Raw genomic sequence first — 20,810 nt, 5'->3', positions numbered from 1 at the left:
CGACGACGAGGAACTCCAACCTCATTGCGTTCAATTTTTCAGCAAGTTCCGCGTTTTAATAATAATTTCTCAAGCAATACTGAACACTAGTTTTTTCTAATAATTTTTAAAACTTCCGAACTGCTAATATTTTCTGCAATATCTTTATTTGTTGCTACTGCATTTTATAATTAAATTCGGAGTTTCGACAAACTTTATTTATCAAGTTTAGAATATACATCACATAAATTTATACACGTGGTCTTTTCTGAAAGATTTATTCAAGAACAAAAAGATAAAAACTTGAGAGATATTAAAGAAAAGATAAATCTTTACAAAGTCGTTAAAAATACGCGACAGAACAATCGTGGACAAATAAATACTTTTGGAGAGGAAAAAAAACAATGCACCTCTTTTTCTGACATGTAGTGTATTTAAAACATTTCATGATTCAATGCAGCTACGATGAGGGATCAGAAATGATCGTGGAAGGATGTTTTATTAGCAATCACATTTCAACTTATAACGCCGCCGTTCTGTACCAAGTTGTTATTCAGTTCCACGTTACTTTCTTCCGTCTGTCGTGTCAATTCCTGCACAATAACAATCGATAACTAAATATATATCTGTTTGCGTAAAATTAATTGAATTACCGGGTGCCGGAAGATTCTCTTACCGCGTTAATCAAATTTTCATACTCCTGTTCACATTGCATTATTAACGTGGTCCTCAGACCGTCAGATTCCTTCGTATCTTCTCGTTCGTCCGGCTTCGTGGAAATATCGGTGAAATCCGAATCGCCTTGGTTCTTCTGCGTTTTCATTTTCAATCGTTGCTCTCTATTCTTCGCTTCTATCACTTTCTCCCGGCGCGTCTCGCGATCAAGAAGCTAGAGAAACCGATAATACCATTTCTACTAACGAAAAGAAGGATGTGTCTGATATATGATCTGTTTCTTTTGTCTTCTTTCTTTTAACTGGTATAAAATCTTCATAATTATCTTTTAAAACTCTTAATTTCTCACTGCAATCATTAAAATATCGAAAGCAAAGAACAAAATTTTTCAGCGATAAACGAAATAATTAAGTTCTCGATTCTGAGAATGTTGAAATATTGTAGTAAAAAAGACTTTAACAAATTAGTATCCTTTTTCTATTAATTTTTAAGAAGTTTGATACTTGCCGCAGTTAACAGTAATTTATCATTCTTTTGATTGATCGTCAAAGCTTCTGAAAATTCGAGCAGATAAGTCGAGCCTTTCTTGTTTGCAACTGCAGCCAATTGTCCTTGTTCGTGCGGTCGTAAACATGTCAAACTCTCATCGCAGACCTTGAAACAGATTGTATTGCAAATTTATCGTTGGACACAGCACCAGCCTGATCGTGTACCTTCACGCTGAGGACCGGACTGTCCTGCTGGATTAAAAAGTCCCACACATCCAGCGTTCCATCCGTTTTGATCAGGAAATACACGGAGAAACGCGTGGCGCTCCACGCGCCGCCTGTTAAAAAATCTCGATGACCGCTGAGGAATTAATATTGTTTGTCAGCAGGCCTCCTACGCGAATTTCCTCTTATTTTTGAACTTACGGTGTCCAAGCTATGCAGGACTCCCTGCAGTCTTCCGACCAAATTCTCGAGGTCCAATCGCCGACCGTCAAGAAGTTCTTCACGAACGTCGGATTTCTCTCTAGGCTTATGACCGGCCCGTACTGCGCCTTGAATCTCGTTGCGATCTTCTCGCCGGGCGATTTACCTTTGCGATTACCCGATATTACAATACCTTGAACAATGTAGAAAATTAGTTTGATTTTACGATCGAATTTTGTCTCAATAGCGATCTTGCGTGTTAAGCTATTACAACTATTTATCAGTAAACAATGTAAATGCAATAATAATGTTACAGTGCTTAATAATGGAATGCATGTCGAAGAATATAATTATTTCATTTAAAAAAAAAAAAATACTACAAATGTTAGTGCTAGATGTACATATGAAACGCACATGGTGTGTTAACCAGAATTCCAAATAAAAATTCTAATTTTAATAAAAAATTAATTGTAATAAAATTCGAATAAAAATTCGAAATGTTTTATATATCAATGAAAAGTGTAAAACAATCGAATCTCTCGTAACATGATAAATACCGTTTTCTAAGCCGCACATGAAGCGCGTTCCTATTGACGGTTCGAATTGAAGGGCCGAAATGCCGATCGCCTTGTCCACATTTTGATCCTCCGGCTTCAACAGATCTATCACCAATGTCTCCGTCGGCGTCTGCATCTTTCTGGTATCCCACCATTTTATCTACAGTGAAAGAGCATGTATTCTGACCTCCGTCCCTTCGCCGCGAGATTCTATATACCTGACCGTCCTTCGAGGCGCTGAAGAACTCAGTGCCGGTCTTGGAATTGATCCACAGAGTCTTGTCGCACGGATCCCTGTGACTGCACTCCACTGAGCTGATCTCCACCGCTTCCACGCCTCTTCTGATATCCCAGCAGGCCACCTGTCCGGTCATCAGGCCGCTCATCAGGACGTTGCTGTCCTTAGGATTATATTCCAGCGTGAGAATCGGGCAGAACGGCTTCAGCGTCATGTACGGATTGTTCGGGTTCTCTGCGAAAGTTTCGATTAATTCCGCTCATTACTCAATTCTAATTCATGCTTATACTCAACGCACCCACTTCCCAGATATACGACATATTACTGCCGAAGCTTTTTTTGATGTTGGTGCTGCAATAACTGGCCGCGAAACGGTTACCCTGATCCGGCGACCAGGACAGATGGGTGATCTGCCGCTTCATCGTCACGGGATCCCGGTAGACGTTCACCGTGCGCGAAAAAGCTCTCTGTATCAGCGGCTCGGTCTCCACATCGGCGAAATACTGCTCGTAGATGTTGCACGCGTTGTTCTGCAGTATGCAGTGCTCCATCGACTTGAAAGCAGCGCGTAAAATCGCGCGTTGAAATACGAGAGCGAGTTCCAAGAGCTTCAACAAAATCGAACAAGATTTTTTTTACAGGCAACAATTGGAGCATCGTGTGAATGTACAGCTCGTCCTTTTCGATCTTGCGCCTATACCGGACCGTCTGCTCCAGGTCCTTCATGTTTATATCCTTCGGCCAACCGCCCTCGTAGTGGAACATCTTGTTGTCCCTGTAAGTCGCGGTGGTTGTATTCACCTGCGACACATACAAGTGCAATGCACGTGCTACTCGTAACGTCATCTAATTTTTAAACCAACTATCGAAAGATACCTCGTGAACCGCGAAGACCTTACTGCACTGCGTGGCGTGTGTCACAGGATCCAGTCGAGTGTAATTGCTCATCAGCGCTGGATTCGATTTAATTTCTACTTCCGCCTTGTCGAAGTCGGAGAAATTGCTTCTCCGCCCGTATTGCATTCTCTTCTTCGTGTAAGCGTATTCCATTGTGTAATAACGATAGCTTCAAATTGCACGCAGAATGAATAGATGCAGGATGCAGGATATAGTCGTGGAAATGATTTACTTTGATATCGAAATTTTATTTATCACACTAGAAATAATTGGTGGCACAAAATCGCTCGCTTATTAATACCGCAGCGCAATGTTAACAAGTAGTAAAATACAACTGTGCGCCGTTTCGCAAAAAGTATCAATTAAGTTGTACACGTATAACGGTTACCATAGCAACGAAGAATATGTAGTGTGTGGGACTTAGCTGTCGGTCCTCACTAAAACTGGCACTTCGGGATTCAAATCTTGGCAGAGAACAAATATCGTCTTGTACGCTCGCGCGTATTCCGCGCTCGTGGGATCAATGTTGGACTTAACGGCGGGTATCACGTCGCGCAAAATAATCCCGATCAGCGTATTTCGGTATTCCGTGCGCTGTAATCTTTGCATCGCTTCATACAGCGATAACAATTGCTTCTTGCTAGAGTATTTTATGTTGTACACTTTGGAAAAGTCTAAAATAAAAAGTGGAATAACGTATGTTAAATTAAAAAATTGGAGATTTTTAAGTGGAAACAAGGTATAAATTTACTTTTGACATATTCTATACAGGAGACATTCCAAAATCCGTTTGACATCCATCCTCTTGCCAGAGAAGGATCGCATGACGGTCTCTCAATAACGGGTGTCGCAATATTCTCGATATCATAGTGTTTCAAAGCGATTTCTAGTTTGGCGAGTGTTTTGTTCATTTCGTTAAATTGCATCAAGTCGAGATCTTCGTTAAAAGTGTCGCTAAACGCAGATAGCGATTCGGCAGTTGTTTTAAGCAAGCGTGGCTCTTGCAATAAATAGTCTTGCGCAACTATGTTCTGCAAAAATAAAATAAAAGGCATAAAATAGCTCAACTATTTTTTTTTCTTCCGTATTTGCGCTTACTTACCATCGTCTCAAATTCTTGCAGAAAACCATCGACCGACTTTTTATTTCTATCTTCTTTAATGTCATTCATATCATTTGCTTCAGCCATCAAAAATTCATGGTAAATTCTCAGAACTTTAACGATTTCATTCGGCACATCGAAATGACGAAGCGCCTCCACCACATCTATCGTCACGATTTGTTCCTCGACGGATTCACGCGTGTGATCTCCGTGCAACGGACAATCGGTCTTGTCGCTGTTGAAAGAAAGAGTCAACGCACTCTCCGTGGATTGTCGCACTTTGTGTATCAAATCGCTTAGTTCAGTGGCTGACGTTTCAGACGTTACAGACTTTTGTGACTGAAATAAAAGTAAAACAAAATTACATGAAAAAATCTACGAATTTCTTTCTTACGCCGAATCGGATATTAAGATATCTATTTCTCCGTTGCATTATTATTGTCACACATACACATCGCGATGCGTCGTTGGAATTGTTGCCATCATCTTGCAGTTTACTCGCCGAACTTATCCTCTTAACTTTCAACTTATTTTCCAGTATAAAATTCTTTTCCTTTCTCGATCTTGTTGCGGCCTTTGCAGGCAACGTCTTTGATTGGTTGTGTCTCTTGTCGGTTGCATCACTCTGCTTCGTACGGTCGACAGATTTCGAGGACTTTCTCATCGCGACAAAAGTCGCTTTGTCGCCTTGAAGCGCAATTGATTTTTTACAGTCCTTTGCGCTGTTTCCTTTCTGCGTTCCAAGATTGGTTCTCGATACTTTCTTATTACGATCGCTAACTGACGGCAGATAGATACTTTCAACCGCGTCTCTCCTCGACGTCCTCTTCTTCGACGCTACGTTAAACTTCAATTTTTCCCGCAGCTCTTGCGCCAGAATTATCGCTCTGCCGATCCCCGCCGCGATTTCCTCAGCTTCGTTTTTACTCGCGATCTAATCAATGATAAGGTAAGCAAAACGAGGTCAAATCAATTTGTAAAAAATGTGCGCTGTATGTTAATAAAGATGCTTGATTGTACTCATACTTTTTTGCAGCTGCAAGAGCTCTCATCCACACGCTTTTCAGCGACGGCTCTCACTTGCCACGATTTCAAAACAAATGCCGCTTCGTCGCAATCTCTTTTCAGTATCTCCTTCACTTCTTCTGTAATTAACAAAGTCTCACGTAACAGTTTGTACACATCTGACAAATTCAACGTACGATCCGTGCCTCTTCCGTAATCCTAGTGAAAAAAAAGGACAAACAAATGTTATTAGACAGGAATTATGAGGGGGGAAAAAGGGGGAACAAAATATTAGCGAGTGCCACTCAAAGTGCTAATTATCGTACGCGCGATTATTGGCAATAAAATAGCCATAAGTGCCCATTTCCGTAAAATGTAATGAACGCACTACCGGTGTGTTATTATCTCGTCACTCGCGTTCGCTTATACATTACGACATTCGACGCATTCAGCTGAATTCAGCACGCAGCGAATGCGTGCAAAAATGTGTTAAAAATATATTTCTATGTACAGCATGTCGCATAGTCTACAAATAATATAGCACAGTAATGGTGAAATAAAACAGACGTGAACCAGAGAATATAGAATAATATCTTTATATATTAAGAATAATATAATAAAGACTTATTGATGTATATATATATAATTTAATTTTTCTTTTTCCTTCCGCAGTAATGTGCCTCATCGCTAGTTTCCCTAGAATTTCAGTCAATTAAAACTAGAACATCGAAAAACGACTGCCTATCTTAAATGTAGGTATGTGTAATATCTAAACCATCACCCGTCGCGTGACAGTTTCAAATGCTGTAGATTGGAAATGTATGTATAAACCACTGGCCCTCGTAGACTTGCACGAAGACGCGCTTCCACCCGCGCGCTGCAACTGCGCGGCGAGCCGCTTCAGATATGAATGATATCGATAAAAATAAGAACCTTTATATAAAAATAAAAAGTGATTCGTGACGATCAAGACGTTCTTAGATTAATGATTCACTCTCTCATTCCGCGACGTAAAAAGATAAAAGCGCGAAATTATAGCGAACGCCCGTAATTTTCAGACGGCAGGAGGTCACGTCATCACAAAAGTTCGACATATGCGCAGCATAATCACGAGGAAAGATACGTATTCGCATATTCCCGATACCCGCATCTTCATTGCGTCCACACTGGACAGCTCGAGTGCGTGGCAAGTTTTCAAAATCCATGTTCGCACACTCTACTTTTCGCTATCAAGACGATGACTCTGTATCATCACGGGAGTGTCACCGTTTGCGTTGATATCGATGGACGTGACGGTAACCCTGTGCCAAACCACGAGCTTCAAGTCTTAACTATGAATTGTACACTGCGAGACTCACGTAAACCTAAACTTCTAGTAAAGTAACAAGTGTGTGTGAGACTGCACCACTTTCGTAGTAAATGAATAATCTCGGGGAAACGGGAAATTATGGAGCTCATTGACTGGATGCAGGAAATACAAGAGGCGAGTCAATGTTGTTTTTACTCCTTACAATAATGATTATGTGCGTTTACAACTCGTCCTTCCTTGGCACATCGTCGTCTTCGTCCTCCTCCTGAGCCTGCAGTGAAACAAATGATTTAACAAGTTTGAAAAAGTTATGCTCAAGTTCCAAAAAAAAAAAAAAAAAAAGTTAAAATTCTAAGAGACATGATTCATGCGGTTTGTTTTACTGTTTTCTTTTTATAATCAGAAATAAGAATAACATATGGTTCTTTAAGAAGAAACAATGATAGGAAAGGCAGCAAAAAATATTGTACATTCTTGTTGCCTCGCTTGTCAAAAATAAAATATATTCACTGTCTTTCCTTTGTAATTCAGGACACTTAAAATCGAATAAAAAAATGTGATATAAATGTGTGCACGCACACATAATCTTATAACATACCTCTTCTGCAGCTTGGCCGTACTCTCCGCCAGTTTCAATAAACTTGGAGAGACCGTCGAGCGTCCTTTCACCATTATATTCCACAGCCTGGAGCGCAAAATGTCGAAATGAGCTTATTATAATTGTATTGTAAATATCGTAACAACAGATTGATTCATACCTGATTCGTCTCTTTCTTGTAAAGCGTAAGTGTGGGGAAACTAGTGACCCTCACATCCTCCAGCTCGTTAGCGGTGGCGTCCATCTTTGCGATGACCAGCTTGTCGTTGTCCTTGTACTTCTCGCCAAGCTGAAATCAACGCGCTCGATTAGCGGAGCCGCATTATCGATTACCGATGTCGCTATAAATGAATTTCAATGAGAGAGATGCACACCTGCTCGTAAATGGGCGCGAGCTGCTGGCAATGGCCGCACCAAGGTGCGTAGAATTCAACGAGAACGTCCTTCTCCTTGTCGTGGGCGACTTCGTGGAAATTCGTGCCGACGAGGACCTTGACCGGGCTCTTGTCCCAATCCTCGGGCAAGTCCTGCGTGAGCAGGTGCCGCTTCAGCTTGCCCTCCACAAAGGCGGTGACGAATTCCATAATATTCTCTGCGCTGATCTCTGGATTATCGGGCTTGTACTTGGCCATGTCGTGTTCGAGCATGATGAGTCGCATAGCTGGCACTTCATCCTTTTTCAGGCCGAAGAACTCCAGGATGCGCTCGTGATCGGACTCGTCGCAGTCGATCGTCACGAACAGCACCTGCGCCGATATTTTCAAGTCTTATACATCGATTTTTCGGAAATAACAATAGAAACATTGCTGTGAAATTACGTACCTTGCCACGGTATTTCTTCGCCGGCTCTTGAATTCCATCGATATACTTTTCGTAGTGACCGGCGTCTTTGCTCAAGAAAATTAACAAGTGGCTTTTGATGTCTCCGCTGAAGATCTTCTGTGCTGTGTCTTGGTTGAATTCGACAGCCAGAGGCAACGCGTTTACAGTGATAAAGTTCTGCACATCTTTGACGCTAATTTCTCCATCGTGGACAGCCTTGCCTTCGTCAAACTGTAAGAAACAAAGATCAAAATATTTTTACATTGCGTTCCTATTCCAAAAAAAAAAACAGAAATTAAATTAAAAATTTCAAAATTGTTTTTCTGCTTCAAAATATTAATAGCACACGAAAAAGTGCATACCTTCTTGAATAACACAATCTTTCCGTCTTCAACTTCGTATTCTTTAAGCACTTCATCACTGCTTGTAATACCAAATACATGATCGTCCACGATGTGGCCGACTTCCAAGAATATCTTGGCAGCTTCACTGTCAACATCCTGATAAAGACATTATGCGTATTTAAATAAACAGGAACAGATTAAGCTTTTGATGTAGGAACAAAATCAACATAAGTAGATAAAATCAGTGAACAATTAAAATTAAAAAAAAAAAAACTTTAATCGTACCTTGAAGAATCCAACAATGGCGACATTGTGCGCCTCGATAAACTCCTTGGCTTCATCGACTGTCGGCAGGTCTTTGGCAGCCGGTCCAGTCTTTTTGTTCAGCCAGTTGACAATGTCATCGACCTGGCGACCACCAGTGTACTCGATCGGACTTCCTTTGCGGTAGAACTTGAGAGTGGGATATCCTCTCACTCCATGCTTCTCAGCGAGCTGAGTTTCAACAGTAGCGTCTACTTTGCCTAGTTTGATTGACGACTTGGCTTCCTCTAGTTTCTTCGCTGCTTTAGCATACTCAGGTGCCAATGCCTTACAATGTCCGCACCATGGAGCATCTGTAATGAAAATATAATACTACTTTGCTGTTTGAGGATATTACTGATATATAATTGTTATTAGAAAAAAATTTTGTCGACAATAATATTTTCTGCGACATCAAATAAGATTGAAAAGAAAAAAAAAAGGTTAGAAAATAGTACTACTATGTATGTTAAGATTTTGCAAAACTTTGTTCATTACTAACGAATTATACGAATGCCATATGGTTAATTGTGGTAATCCGGAAATCGATAATTAGCGATTACAATTCGACAATTAGCATATCAAATTTGTGAACCGATGAAAGTACGATTAGTTCGATCCTTAATCCAGACACATCGAATCGATTTTGATTATTTATGGATGCTGCGTCAATAGCCGCCAGCAGTCAATTGTCGTCATCACCGAGTCGTCATTACGTGACGCCACGCGACGATCATAATCGCGCCGGGCAATTTGCAAGACGGTGTAACGGTAAAAAAAAGGCGCCGAAGAAGGAGATCGTCTAATCTTTACAGTTGCGCTCTCCTGCTGCACTTTCTGCACTCGAGCGAGATAAATGATGTGCGATGTACAGGCTCGCGTAGGAAGAAGGAAAAATATAAAAGGAGCATGGATCTAAGTGGGGTCTGTTTGCGAGTCTGCGATCGATTCGGATCTTTAAAAGGAATCCGAAGGACATCCGCGATATTGAAATATCTCGCGGATGTTTACAGATTGAAACTTCGAAGGAGCTCTTCTTCAAACAATTACAGAACAGATTTCCCAAGCGTTTTCTTTTCATGATCGAGTATACATTAGATTCCTTCGTTATTCGGACATCATCAAGATGAAGAAGAAAAAAAGAAAGAAGGAAGAGTGGCAAAAAAATGCTGCCACAAAGACCATGTTCGAGATCGCAGAACGATCGCCGGATGTGGAAACACGAGGGATCGTCGCCGTTCTCCCAGAAATAACACGACGGCTGGCTGATTATCTTTGTCCTCGAAGATGCCGAGTGATGACGTGTACGCGAATTCGTGGTCTTATCTGACGCGTACAAGAGACCGGCAACGAGGCGCGAAGCATGGACGAGGGAGGACGAGTCTAACAGATTTCTTGCCTCCGATCACAGACGCTCCGTTATCTTCTTTCGCAAATTATAATCCTCTTTTTCTCTGGATTTCCTCTTTATCGCAACACGGGATGCGGAGAGTCTTGTGTGCAGAAAGTACAGATGGGAGAGCGCATCTCGTCGCCGGAGCAACAGATACACAATCCGAAATGAAGTTGTACTCACAGAACTCGAGGAGCACGTATTCGTTGTCCTGGATGACGCTGTCGAAGTTGTCCTTCGTAACCACCAGGACACCCTCGTCGGTCTCAACCTTGCCGTGACAAGTCGAGACGAGGCACAGTGCCGCCAAACAGAATACGCCGACTGATCTCATATTGTTTTCGGATATATATATCCCTCTCACTCTCTCTCTCACTCTAGGATTCCCGACGAGACGTACGGAACGCTGTCTCCTCCACTCGGTTCTCTCGGTTAGTTGAGTCAAAATACGACCTGACTCGCTGACGACGACGACGACAGTGATGAGGACGGTAAGGCGAGGAAGACACCATCCACACGAGGAACGCACGCGATGAATGAGCGAACGCGACGCTGCGTCGGCGAGTTGCGGTCTCGCGTTGGAATCGCGCTTTCATACGCGTGGCACCGTCCTCATCGTGGGTGTCGCTGATTGGCTGAGCCGACCACAATCGGCCATGCCGTCTCATCCTCGGGCACGTCAACACCGAAGATTTTTCCCCGCGCCGAGAGATAACCGCCGGTTTGATGATTGTTTCGATGTCTATCAACACTGCGGATCGAAAGATAACACAAATGAGGACAAGTATGCGACTTTAAGTTAAATCGTTTCTTTACAAATGTGATTTCTAATTTCACCGGTTTCAGTGACAAATTACCGTCTGCGATTTCGAATACCCTCTATCGATAGGGAACGTCGCTATCTTATCGATTGAGTTCGACTATTGATTATATAGTTCTTGAGAACGTCGGCGTCAAAATGGCGCCGCACAGTTGAATAATATTGACAATTTGACAATGCAGCTGAAAGTAGAAGAAAAATTAATTAACAAACTTAGAATCGACAAGGCTTGTAAATATTGCAGAAACTCGTGAATTAATGAAATAATTTAGACTGAAATTTAGATAGATTAAAAAATTATTATTTTAATTTGTTATCATTTGTGTAGTTGCACGGTTGAAGGGATGGCAAAATGACAAGCACAGCTGACAAAAATGCTGCGAGGAAGGAGAATACCAAGACCTTGTCCTTGAGGAAACGACGCAATGTTTGCTCGCCCAAAACACAATCCAAGGTGTAACAACCGAGTTACTTAAGCAGATTAAAGCATAATTTAATAACTAATGTATATTAGCATGCTTGAGATCTTGTATTTCTGTATTCTTGTTTTTCATATAATGCAAGGATGCTAAAATGCAGATGATTAGCTCTAGAAGTGGAAGAAATTAAGGATATAAGACATGGTTTCACAGTATTTAGAGACTGCAGATTTGACGATGAAGGATACTCGCACAATATCACATTGCTTCTTATTTCTATACATATTTCTCATTATTTCCAAGATCACATTACACATTTTTGTCTCTAAATAATAACACTTTTACAACAAGCAATTGGGAAGTTTTTACACAATGAGCAGAAAATTTCTAACAGCATAATGTCTGATTTGTAAACTCATCATTATTCAATAATAGAGGCAACTTGATGGCATAAGATTATAGATTATGTAATTGTTAAGACACCAATTCCAAGACAGAAATAAATACAGCTGCAAGGCTGTAATATTGGTCGGTTGCGACACGCTTCATTATCGTGCGACAAGCGTCACGGCGCAATGTCACTTCCCGATTTATTTTCGCGCATTAATCTCACGCGTTCAAGTCGAGCCGTTTCGTTACGCTTCCGATTATTAATGTATACTTTTGTGCAAGCGGATTTGTGCTTTACGAGTGCAACACGATGAGTATACAGCAATTGTGATTTTTCATACTGTGTATAATTTTGCTCATTGTTCAAAAATCTGTGATATTTGTAACGATTATATTCTTTAAAAAACTGTGATGTATAATAATAATCTTAGATAAGTTAACATTCAGTCAGTAATATTAAAAAACAATTTAAAAAGATAAATAATCGTTAATGTTCTATTATCTGTTAAGATGCATAAAATAACGTCGGAAATATATACGGAAAACGATGACATTTCTGAGAAGCTTGACGATGGCAGTAAGTTGCAATATTTCAGTCTCCGAATAGCATACGAACGCATGTATTGTAGAGCGAAATTGATTCCAGATGCTGTGACCAAGTTCGCTTTTAAGTGCCCGTCTTACATGATCGACTCGCAAACCGAAGCACTAAATTACGATAGCGATGAGGATCTAGATATAGAAAGGGACCGAGAAGGAATAATTCTCATAGGTACGAGATAAATCAACGCCATGTTGTGTACGCAACGCACATTCAAATTGTGTTTACAGAGCATAGCGTATCCACGGAGCTGAATTTAGTCGGCTTGCAAGTGTGGAGAGGTGCTCTCTTGCTGGCCGACTATATTCTATCGTATCCAGATTTATTCAAGGACCAAACAATTCTGGAATTGGGCTCCGGAGTCGGGCTGACCGGCATTGTGGCAAGCTACTTGGCTAAAGAAGTCATTTGTACAGGTAAGAGCAATGTTCCGAGCTCCTGTTGAAAATCTCAATCTTATTGATTCATCAATATTTCAGATATTAGCGTGGGTGGCATATTGAATCTAATTGAGCGGAATTTTCTGAGGAATCACACATACATTAAGTCCGGTTATCACGTCGAGGAGGTAAACTTTTTGAACTTGGAGTGGTCGAAAAAGTTGGAGAAGAGATTACAAGGCGCAAACGTCATACTGGCTGCGGATGGTAAGATTGATAATTCTAGTGTAAAAGAGATAAAAAGATGATATTTCTTTCTTTGACTGATAGTAATTTACGATGAGAAAATCACGGATGGATTCGTCCGCACATTGTCGAAACTTCTGTGTACGAAAAAGAGGAAAATCGTTTACGTCGCGCTGGAGAAGCGATACGTCTTCACCATCGCCGATCTGGACACCACCGCTCCGATGTACGAGGAATTTCTACGCTGCATCGAAAAGTATAGAAGTACAAATTGGTCTGTAGATTATATAAACATAGACTTTCCACGCTACTTCAGATATGATAGAGTCAAACATTTGGTTTTAATGAAAATACAAAACAATATGAAGTCTATTGCGTATGCATAGTGAACAGTTCACATACTTAATAACGTACGCTAATAACACACTACAATAATACATAATATATTACATGGAATATTCACGGCGAAATATTACGGGGACAGCTTAAAATTGCCGAATCAACAAATTAGGATCTTCGTAGAGATGTTGTATTTGTGTAACGAAACATCATTGTTATTGAGTTAGTCAAAAATGACGGCGGTCTGTTAAAAAACAAATCGCTTCTTGAGCGTCTTACAGCGATACATATATATGTAAAACAATAAAAAAATTTAGCGTGATTTATATTTAAACGGGATATTTAAAGCTAGAATATTATCTAAAAATCCTTTTCCTTTCAAATCCTTGGATTATCACCGCGGGTTATACCGCTTCACAAAATCGAGGAGTGGTAATCTAAGGATTGAACGAACGGAAAAGCGAAGATACATTTCGGATCTCGTGGTGAAAATGACAGCCACGTTAATGTATATTTTTCACGTCCGCGTGTTTATTTCATCGTTTACTTTCCTATTTACAACCTACCATAGATAATATTGGACAGTGAATTGAAAGTCGCTCGAAGAGAACGATAATTCCGTCGAACTTAAGTGCCCCGGCGTGGCCCGTCCGGCGCATCTAGGATTAAAAAATTTCATTAGACTATCTATAATATAAAGAAGATAGAGTATGTATAAGGGAATGTAAGCTCTTCTTCGAACGACCACGGCAGTATAAGTTGCATATGTTACACGCAAAATTCATAACAGTTCCTAGTATGATATATATACTTGAAGGTCTGAACCGCCGCAAGTTGCGGCACACGGAAGGAAACGACGATCGAGCACACTGGTGTAAGACGAGTATAATTCCGCGAGTATCGAACGACGCTCGATATTTCCTAGATCGTCATCCTCGAATTCAGACCCGCGCTTGGTTTGGTAAAAGGCACTTTTATTCTACCGATTCATCTCTCTCTCTCTCTCTTTCTTTCTCGATGTAGAAAATGTAAAGTATAATTTACAGCCTCACAGATTTTCATTTAGACTGAGCTGTGTGTATATGTGTGGGTGTTTGTGTGTGTGTGTGTGGATTTTTGTTTGTATGTGTGTGTGTGGGTGTGTGCAATGTCAGAAATCTTGTAGACGATTATACCGCATTTTTCATCATTCAGCGCCCACCTTCGTCCCGCAACCGATCTGACTCGGGACAATGAATAATCCGTAATGTCCGGCTACAATTAATCCACCATAAAGTACGTCACTTTGCCGTATAAAAGAATAATCTATCGGGTGTAGAAAGACATCTCGCGATCTCGGTTTGATCTCGCATGCGGAAACATATAACTAAAAATTCTCTCTCTCTCTCTCTCTCTCACACTTCATTCGCGCCAGGTCCTCTCCGGAGTCAATTCTTTAATCCTGAGATCCTTTTTGTTTTCCGTCTTTGTAACTCGCGCGTGATAAATGATTCTGCGTTACGTCTCGTATAGCGATGCGTCGCACAAGTTTCATGGGGTGGTCGTGGATATACCAAAGTCTATGGAGAATGCTATTAATTATAAAAGGTTTAAAAAAAATATGAAATAGTAAACTGACTAGACAAAAAAAAGAGAAAATCGCATGCCTACTCGGGAAGCATCTACTTGATTGTTTCAATACGGATTCACACGATCGGAATTCAATATTCAATACAGAGGCGATCAGGATAGAATCGTTCGCCGGATATCCTCCCGTTAATTCTCTATTTTCCAATTCATCTACGTAATTATCAAGCGTTAAATTAAATCTCGAAACTCGATTTAACAGAATAATAATTATTCGTTTTATTTAATAATTTCAATTGCATCTTACTTATATTTTTTTACTTGCAACAAATACTGTACAAAAAAAAGAAGAAGAAAGTACAATTCGCATTAGAAATCGCGCGAAATCAGTTTTACTACAACCGACGAGTAGTAGCGGCGACCGAGAGCTACCTCCGTTCGGCGGGGACGTTTTTTGACTGGTTTTTTTGACTGGCGGCGGTGGTGATGATCGCTCGCCGCCGGCGTCGCGTCCAATTGTCGCCGGCGAATGCTCGGTGTGTTTCAGTGGTGTTCGCACTATCGCCAGCTTGCCATCCGACCTTTAATCGTCGGAGGAGGGTCGTGTCGCGTGACTCTCTCCGCTCACTTGCACTACAGAGTTTGTACTTTTGCGCCGGCCCGATGTTGAATCGTTCGAGGGTTCGCTTCTCTGCACTCGTCAAACGCACCGTTTTTTTGCTTTCCTCGCGGTGCGCTGCGGCGTCGAAGAACGATGGAATTCTTCACCGACAAATTCCGGAATTCCATATCGAACTGTTTCGTGAGCAAGTCCGCTGCTCGACGAAAGGACGACGATGACGGCGCGCGCGCCGTCGATGCTGGCTCGCGCGCTTACGTACCGTTGTGCACACTGCTATGCATCGCGCTCTTCATATTCTGCGTGCTGGGCGAGCCCAGCGGCATGGCGGCGTTCGTCGTCTTTCGTCTGGCGTTCGTCGTTGAGCTTGTCGAGCCGTCGTTGCTGAAGTTGATCTTGACGCCTCCCGCCACACCGTGGATCGCATTGCCGGCCTTGGACGCGTCCTGCTGCGCCGAATGCGCCTGCGCGCCCGAGATCCACCAATGCTCCACCTGGGCCTCGTGTGACTTCTGCAACACTTTACGCTCGTCACCGTCTTCGCCGCCCTCCTTCATGATCTCCTGCAGCTTCTGGATGGTCTGATATAGTATCACCGGACTGATCAGACCGAAGTCGAACAGACTGCACATGTGCAACACGAAGTTGCGGTACAGATTCTTCATAAGCAGCTCCTTCCCCTTACACTCTAAGAACATTTGGCAAGCTAGTGGTATCTGGCAGTCCCCCACGTATCCGTGCTTCATCACATGCAAGTTCCACATCTTCATCAGCTCCTTCTCGCCCTCGTTCACGTCTGTAAAGTCGTCGATCATCATCATCGTTTTCGTTTGCAGCCACTTGGGGTCGTTCTCGCCCTCGGAATCGACGTCCATCTCTTTGGGGTATATAGGCAGGCAGGTAACAGTGTGATGATACAGTCTGAAGGAAAGTGTCTTGTTAGCGAAATCGAGATGTGAACAATCATTTTCCGCGATCACCCACCTATTATGGCCGGTGATGTAAGGCCTCTGACTCTCGAACTCGTTCTCGTCGAGCTCCAAAAACTCCGATAGGCTCGGTTTCGTTCTCTTCGGACGACACACCAGGATATTCGTCACGCTCGTGCGTCTGGTTGGCCCTGTCCTTGAAAAAGGTACACTAGATGGTTGCGAAATTAATTCGTGAGGACTACCTGCATACGAACCATCATAGCATTCGTTTATTGCTACGTCTATTCGGGCACCTTGTGGAATTGGCTGAAAAAGTAAAGCGCATGTAGCACAGTGACAATTACAATTGTCTCGACGTCCAATCGAGTCGACCGTTTATTTCTCTCAAAACGCGTGCTTATCGCACACACACACACACATTGGGTGCACCAATGAAAAGTATTGCAAAGCCGCGACCTTTCGGAAGCATTATTCGTATCATCGCTGCTTCGCGAAAAAGCACGGAGTCTGCAATCCTACAATATATCACGTGACATGTATTTGGAAGGATACCGACAGAACGCAGCGTCGAAAAAATATATGTGAAAAATTGGTAAAAATATTTAGAAATCTAAAAATACTTTGTAATACTTTCCGTTGATGCGATATTGCGTAAACATGTTATTATACTTACTACGTAAACCGTGTTAATGTAAATCGCGCTTACCACGTATGTGAATGTGAATCGCGGATGACATAGCTTTAGGTGCTTGAGAAGCGAGTATAGTTTGCCGCAGTCCAGCGAGCACCAGGGGCAGTGTAGGTCTTCGCAGGCCTCCGTCTGCTGCCGACTGTTATTGTTGTACAAAAATTGATAGACTATCTGCTGAGTCCCGTTTGCGTTAGCGTCCACCTTCTCGTTAGAGACGCTCATTCTCGACGAGGGGGTCAGCGGACTAGGCGTTGGCAGTGTTGCGTTATTGTTATGGTTCGTGCTATTATTATTGTGATTTACAGTAGAGGAACGCTCAATACCAGCTGAAAAGATAACGCAACACGTTTATGCCCGCGATATATGTATGCGCGTTACTAACTGCGGCGCGATAACTACGAGAACTGACCGTTCGCCGATCTATTCTCTTTATTGTCGCCGTTCGGTATCTGGGGTATCGGCATCGGTCTGTCCACGAGATCGTCGCTCGGTTCCGTCGTCCAGCTCAACCGGAACTTCAACGTCGGCCCTTGCCGGAACATCTCGAACGGCTCGCAGTCCTTGATGTCGACCACCGTCTCCCAAGAACTGTGCTTCTTCGGGCTGAACCGAATGTTGTTCTGCAGCTCTTGCAGGCCAAGCTCATACTCGCCGTCCGTTAACAAACACCGATTGTGCTTGTCGTACACGGTAAGCTCCGAGCCGTACTGTTTCATCTCCTCGCCGTTCATTTTTATCGAGCCCGTCGATGATTTACGACGCTTTTGAGCTGGTTCTGTAAGAGACGCGGTTTTAGACACATTTTGTGAACCAATTATGCTCACGTACCTTCTAAATCACAGTTAGTTATAAGGCAGCCGTTGTTAGACACGCAGTAAACCCTGAGCAAAAGCATGTAAGTCTTCGCTATGTGACCATTGTTCAAGCTGAATGATTCATTGGGTATGGAAACCGTGGGCGCTTTCGGCGGAGGCTGACTGTCGGAGGGATTGATCGGGACCTCACTCGTGCCGATCGAGACCTGAACGAAACGCCGTATCTTTTAATCCGAACCCGACTCCAGCCCTTTACACACACTGACTGTGCTTCGAACTGAATTAACATCACACCCACCTGCATGATTGGCGAGCTCACATCTTTCCTTTTCTTGTGGCAAATTTTCAACAACAACGTTTCCACTTTGACGGGATCCTGCGATACCTCGACTACAATCACATATCACAGCTTTATGTCACACATTGCATAAAATATCTTGCAAACTATCAGTACAACTTTTTTTTTTTTTCAGGCGCACAGAGAGAAGGCAGCGTAACTGAGATTGTACCTCTTTTGTCATAAAATCCTAGAAACGTAAGAGTCATGTATCCACGAATGCCGAGATTCTGTTCTTGCTTCTTTTTCGCTATTAATTTATCCAGAATCATATCGACCTTAAATCCTCGCCGCGATTTGTGACTTCTCGACATACGTTGCCGCATATACGTTAGGTTTCTGTACAGAAATATTGGCTAAAAAGAAACATTAGGTTTTAATATACATTCGTCATCGTCGGGCAGAATACTCGTGATTCTTAAATAATTTCAACTTTTACATACAATATTTTGCACTTAAAAAAATGTCATACTTATCATACTGTACAAATTTTGAGAAACATGCATAAACTATAACTGAAATAACGGAATCAAAGAAACATATATCAACTTACCTGATGAGATAAATGCTTGACAAATTTTGAATGCGCATAGCATTTTGAGTATCTATTTTTGTATCTTGTTTTGTTCAAAACTTTTATTACACCAAACGCGTTTTCGAATTATATATACTCGTATATAATAAAAATGAAAAAAAAAAACGTAAATAACACTTTGAGGGCAACGCTAAGACTATAAGGAAATAAAGAATAGAAATAAGAAATTAGTTACTCACTGAGATTAGATTTCTTGTGCGGAGGAATCGGTAAATCTGCGTTGGTTCTGCAAAAAAAAATATTAAAATTAAAAATAGAAGTATTAAGATATATGTATATCGTCATCAGAAGTAATAATATTTAAAATAAAATGTATTTTTCTCATTATATCTTAATCATTTTTCTCCAATAATTTTTACATCAGAAGCAGTATTCAGATGAATTAAATTTATCGTTTATGCTTAAATTTTTTTTTTAAATTCTCTATTCAATTATATGTTCAAACTTTGATAAAATGTAACTAAAAAAAAGGGAAAACAAGTAAGTATTTGTTATATAATTATTGCATACACATAAAGAGTATAAATAATCATAAAAATAAATTATATTTATCATTATGTAAAATCAGCGGCCATTTTATTGATTTTACAAAAATTAAGCTTGTTGCATATTTGCTCTTGTAAAGAACGGATATTTTCCTCTTTTTTCCTCCTATATTAGTACGAGACTGAGTCCCTAGATGGCTTCAAAGTTGAATACTTTCTCGAATTTAAAATACACGGCTTGGGATTTAAAGGCAACGCAAAGTGAAGGAGAAGACGATCCTTCGAGGTATCAAATGGGAGATGATGAACGGGTTTAACTCGAATTTTTCGAGACGCCTGCCACCCTGTTGTTACGACGACAGCAGGTTAAACTCCTCTGATCCCATATTTTTTTTTTTAATGTTCACAAAATTAATAATTGCAAAAAGAGCTTTCTGAGGAATACTTAAAAAATAATAAAATTGAAGTATGTTCGTCTGCATATAAGAATGGGATCAGATATGCTACACAACTTATTTTGGCGCGGATGTGCAACATTGGCGAATGAATTAATTTTTTTTCTTACACATTAGAATAAATCTTTCTGCTAATACTGCTAATTATAAGGAAATATTAAATTTGCGTCAAGGAGCCTCGGTTTTCCCAGTTCACGAGCTACATTCGAAAGTACCCATTTTTTACTCCCATTTTTTGCGAGCATTCCCAGAAAGAGCGGGTAGGCAATATTTCTGCAGAAAAAAAAAATACTCGCAACTAAAATCGAAAATCATACCGCATGATCTGATCCGCGACTAAACGCGAGCGTCTCGTGATGGGAGAACGGATGACAGGTGTTCGCGCGTTTTGGAAGAGACGGAGGGCGCGGAATATTGCGAACCGACGCGCGCCACGGCGGGCGCCCGAGTCGTTCACGACGAACGGGGTTAGGTTCGGTCACGGCGGCGGTGGCGAGCGAGATAACGAACGGGTGATGCTCACGGGGGCATCGCGCGCCTTTCTTGATAGGGTCATCGGGCAGATTGTTGCTGCGGAACGTTGGAACACTTATCGCGACAAGCGATATCCAATAAAACGGGCCGTGCAGAAAAGACTCGAGGTGTTTTTCACTTACTTTCAAAGGCTTGCAGAAACAGCTCGTGATCAGCCTGAATCTGATCCATACGTGGCCCCTTCTGTCCATCGAGATCCTTCTCCCGCTTCTTCGGCGGCATTTTCGCGCGGTCCCTCCGTGCACGGCACAAACTTCCCCCCGCGGAAACTCCACTTCACGGTCGCGCGAAAGTCTGCGACAAACGACAACACCCGCCCCGCGCGAAAACTGCGGCGCTCGGCGGCCCACAGCGATTGACGCGTTCTCTTACGGCGCGTCATATAACACATCCTTATGAACTATGCGACATACTAAGATGGGTGAACTCTCAGACTGTATAAACTGATAG

The 20,810-nt window shown here is 41.8% G+C and overlaps 5 protein-coding genes across 8 annotated transcripts; 1 reads left to right on the top strand and 4 right to left on the bottom strand.

The window, feature by feature from the left end:
* Window positions 1–129: 129 nt before the first annotated feature.
* Dnai2 (dynein, axonemal, intermediate chain 2) lies at window positions 130–3,413 on the bottom strand. Its single transcript, XM_012376195.2, has 10 exons — window positions 3,240–3,413; window positions 3,003–3,164; window positions 2,662–2,917; window positions 2,344–2,597; window positions 2,126–2,285; window positions 1,569–1,761; window positions 1,368–1,503; window positions 1,162–1,308; window positions 656–868; window positions 130–572 (listed from the first exon to the last, which is right to left on the bottom strand). The coding sequence occupies exons 1-10, from the start codon at window positions 3,411–3,413 to the stop codon at window positions 495–497; spliced, it is 1,773 nt and encodes a 590-aa protein (XP_012231618.1). The 3' UTR covers window positions 130–494.
* A 74-nt stretch (window positions 3,414–3,487) lies between these two features.
* On the bottom strand, window positions 3,488–5,385 carry LOC105677515 (uncharacterized). The gene is made up of 4 exons (XM_012376193.2): window positions 4,814–5,385; window positions 4,363–4,701; window positions 4,012–4,291; window positions 3,488–3,934 (listed from the first exon to the last, which is right to left on the bottom strand). Exons 1-4 carry the CDS (start codon window positions 5,024–5,026, stop codon window positions 3,681–3,683), a joined length of 1,086 nt encoding a protein of 361 aa, XP_012231616.2. The 5' UTR covers window positions 5,027–5,385; the 3' UTR covers window positions 3,488–3,680.
* A 562-nt stretch (window positions 5,386–5,947) lies between these two features.
* On the bottom strand, window positions 5,948–10,685 carry Pdi (protein disulfide isomerase). Its single transcript, XM_012376186.2, has 8 exons — window positions 10,320–10,685; window positions 8,726–9,057; window positions 8,459–8,596; window positions 8,097–8,327; window positions 7,649–8,020; window positions 7,435–7,563; window positions 7,275–7,361; window positions 5,948–6,947 (listed from the first exon to the last, which is right to left on the bottom strand). The coding sequence occupies exons 1-8, from the start codon at window positions 10,468–10,470 to the stop codon at window positions 6,897–6,899; spliced, it is 1,491 nt and encodes a 496-aa protein (XP_012231609.1). The 5' UTR covers window positions 10,471–10,685; the 3' UTR covers window positions 5,948–6,896.
* Window positions 10,686–10,777: 92 nt separating this feature from the next.
* On the top strand, window positions 10,778–13,665 carry LOC105677514 (methyltransferase-like protein 22). Of its 4 annotated transcripts, none has more exons than XM_012376189.2 (7): window positions 10,778–10,920; window positions 11,285–11,410; window positions 12,276–12,342; window positions 12,412–12,537; window positions 12,597–12,782; window positions 12,846–13,013; window positions 13,077–13,665. In XM_012376189.2, the coding sequence occupies exons 2-7, from the start codon at window positions 11,309–11,311 to the stop codon at window positions 13,376–13,378; spliced, it is 951 nt and encodes a 316-aa protein (XP_012231612.2). In that variant the 5' UTR covers window positions 10,778–10,920; window positions 11,285–11,308; the 3' UTR covers window positions 13,379–13,665. The 4 variants fall into 4 exon arrangements, with proteins under 4 accessions (XP_012231612.2, XP_067206818.1, XP_012231615.2 ...); XM_067350717.1 differs by lacking the exon at window positions 10,778–10,920 and adding an exon at window positions 11,029–11,187; XM_012376192.2 differs by lacking the exons at window positions 10,778–10,920; window positions 11,285–11,410 and adding an exon at window positions 11,427–12,079.
* On the bottom strand, window positions 13,304–20,725 carry Su(z)12 (Polycomb protein Su(z)12). Its single transcript, XM_067350700.1, has 9 exons — window positions 20,483–20,725; window positions 19,066–19,112; window positions 18,464–18,647; window positions 18,253–18,344; window positions 17,968–18,160; window positions 17,549–17,914; window positions 17,155–17,465; window positions 16,501–16,754; window positions 13,304–16,437 (listed from the first exon to the last, which is right to left on the bottom strand). The coding sequence occupies exons 1-9, from the start codon at window positions 20,580–20,582 to the stop codon at window positions 15,771–15,773; spliced, it is 2,214 nt and encodes a 737-aa protein (XP_067206801.1). The 5' UTR covers window positions 20,583–20,725; the 3' UTR covers window positions 13,304–15,770.
* Between the last annotated feature and the right edge of the window lie 85 nt (window positions 20,726–20,810).

The sequence above is a fragment of the Linepithema humile genome, chromosome 2, assembly GCF_040581485.1.
Source record: "Linepithema humile isolate Giens D197 chromosome 2, Lhum_UNIL_v1.0, whole genome shotgun sequence".
Taxonomy (NCBI): Eukaryota; Metazoa; Arthropoda; class Insecta; order Hymenoptera; family Formicidae; genus Linepithema; species Linepithema humile.
The sequence above is the reverse complement of the archived record's forward strand: the minus strand, read 5'-3'. Positions and strand labels throughout refer to the sequence as shown.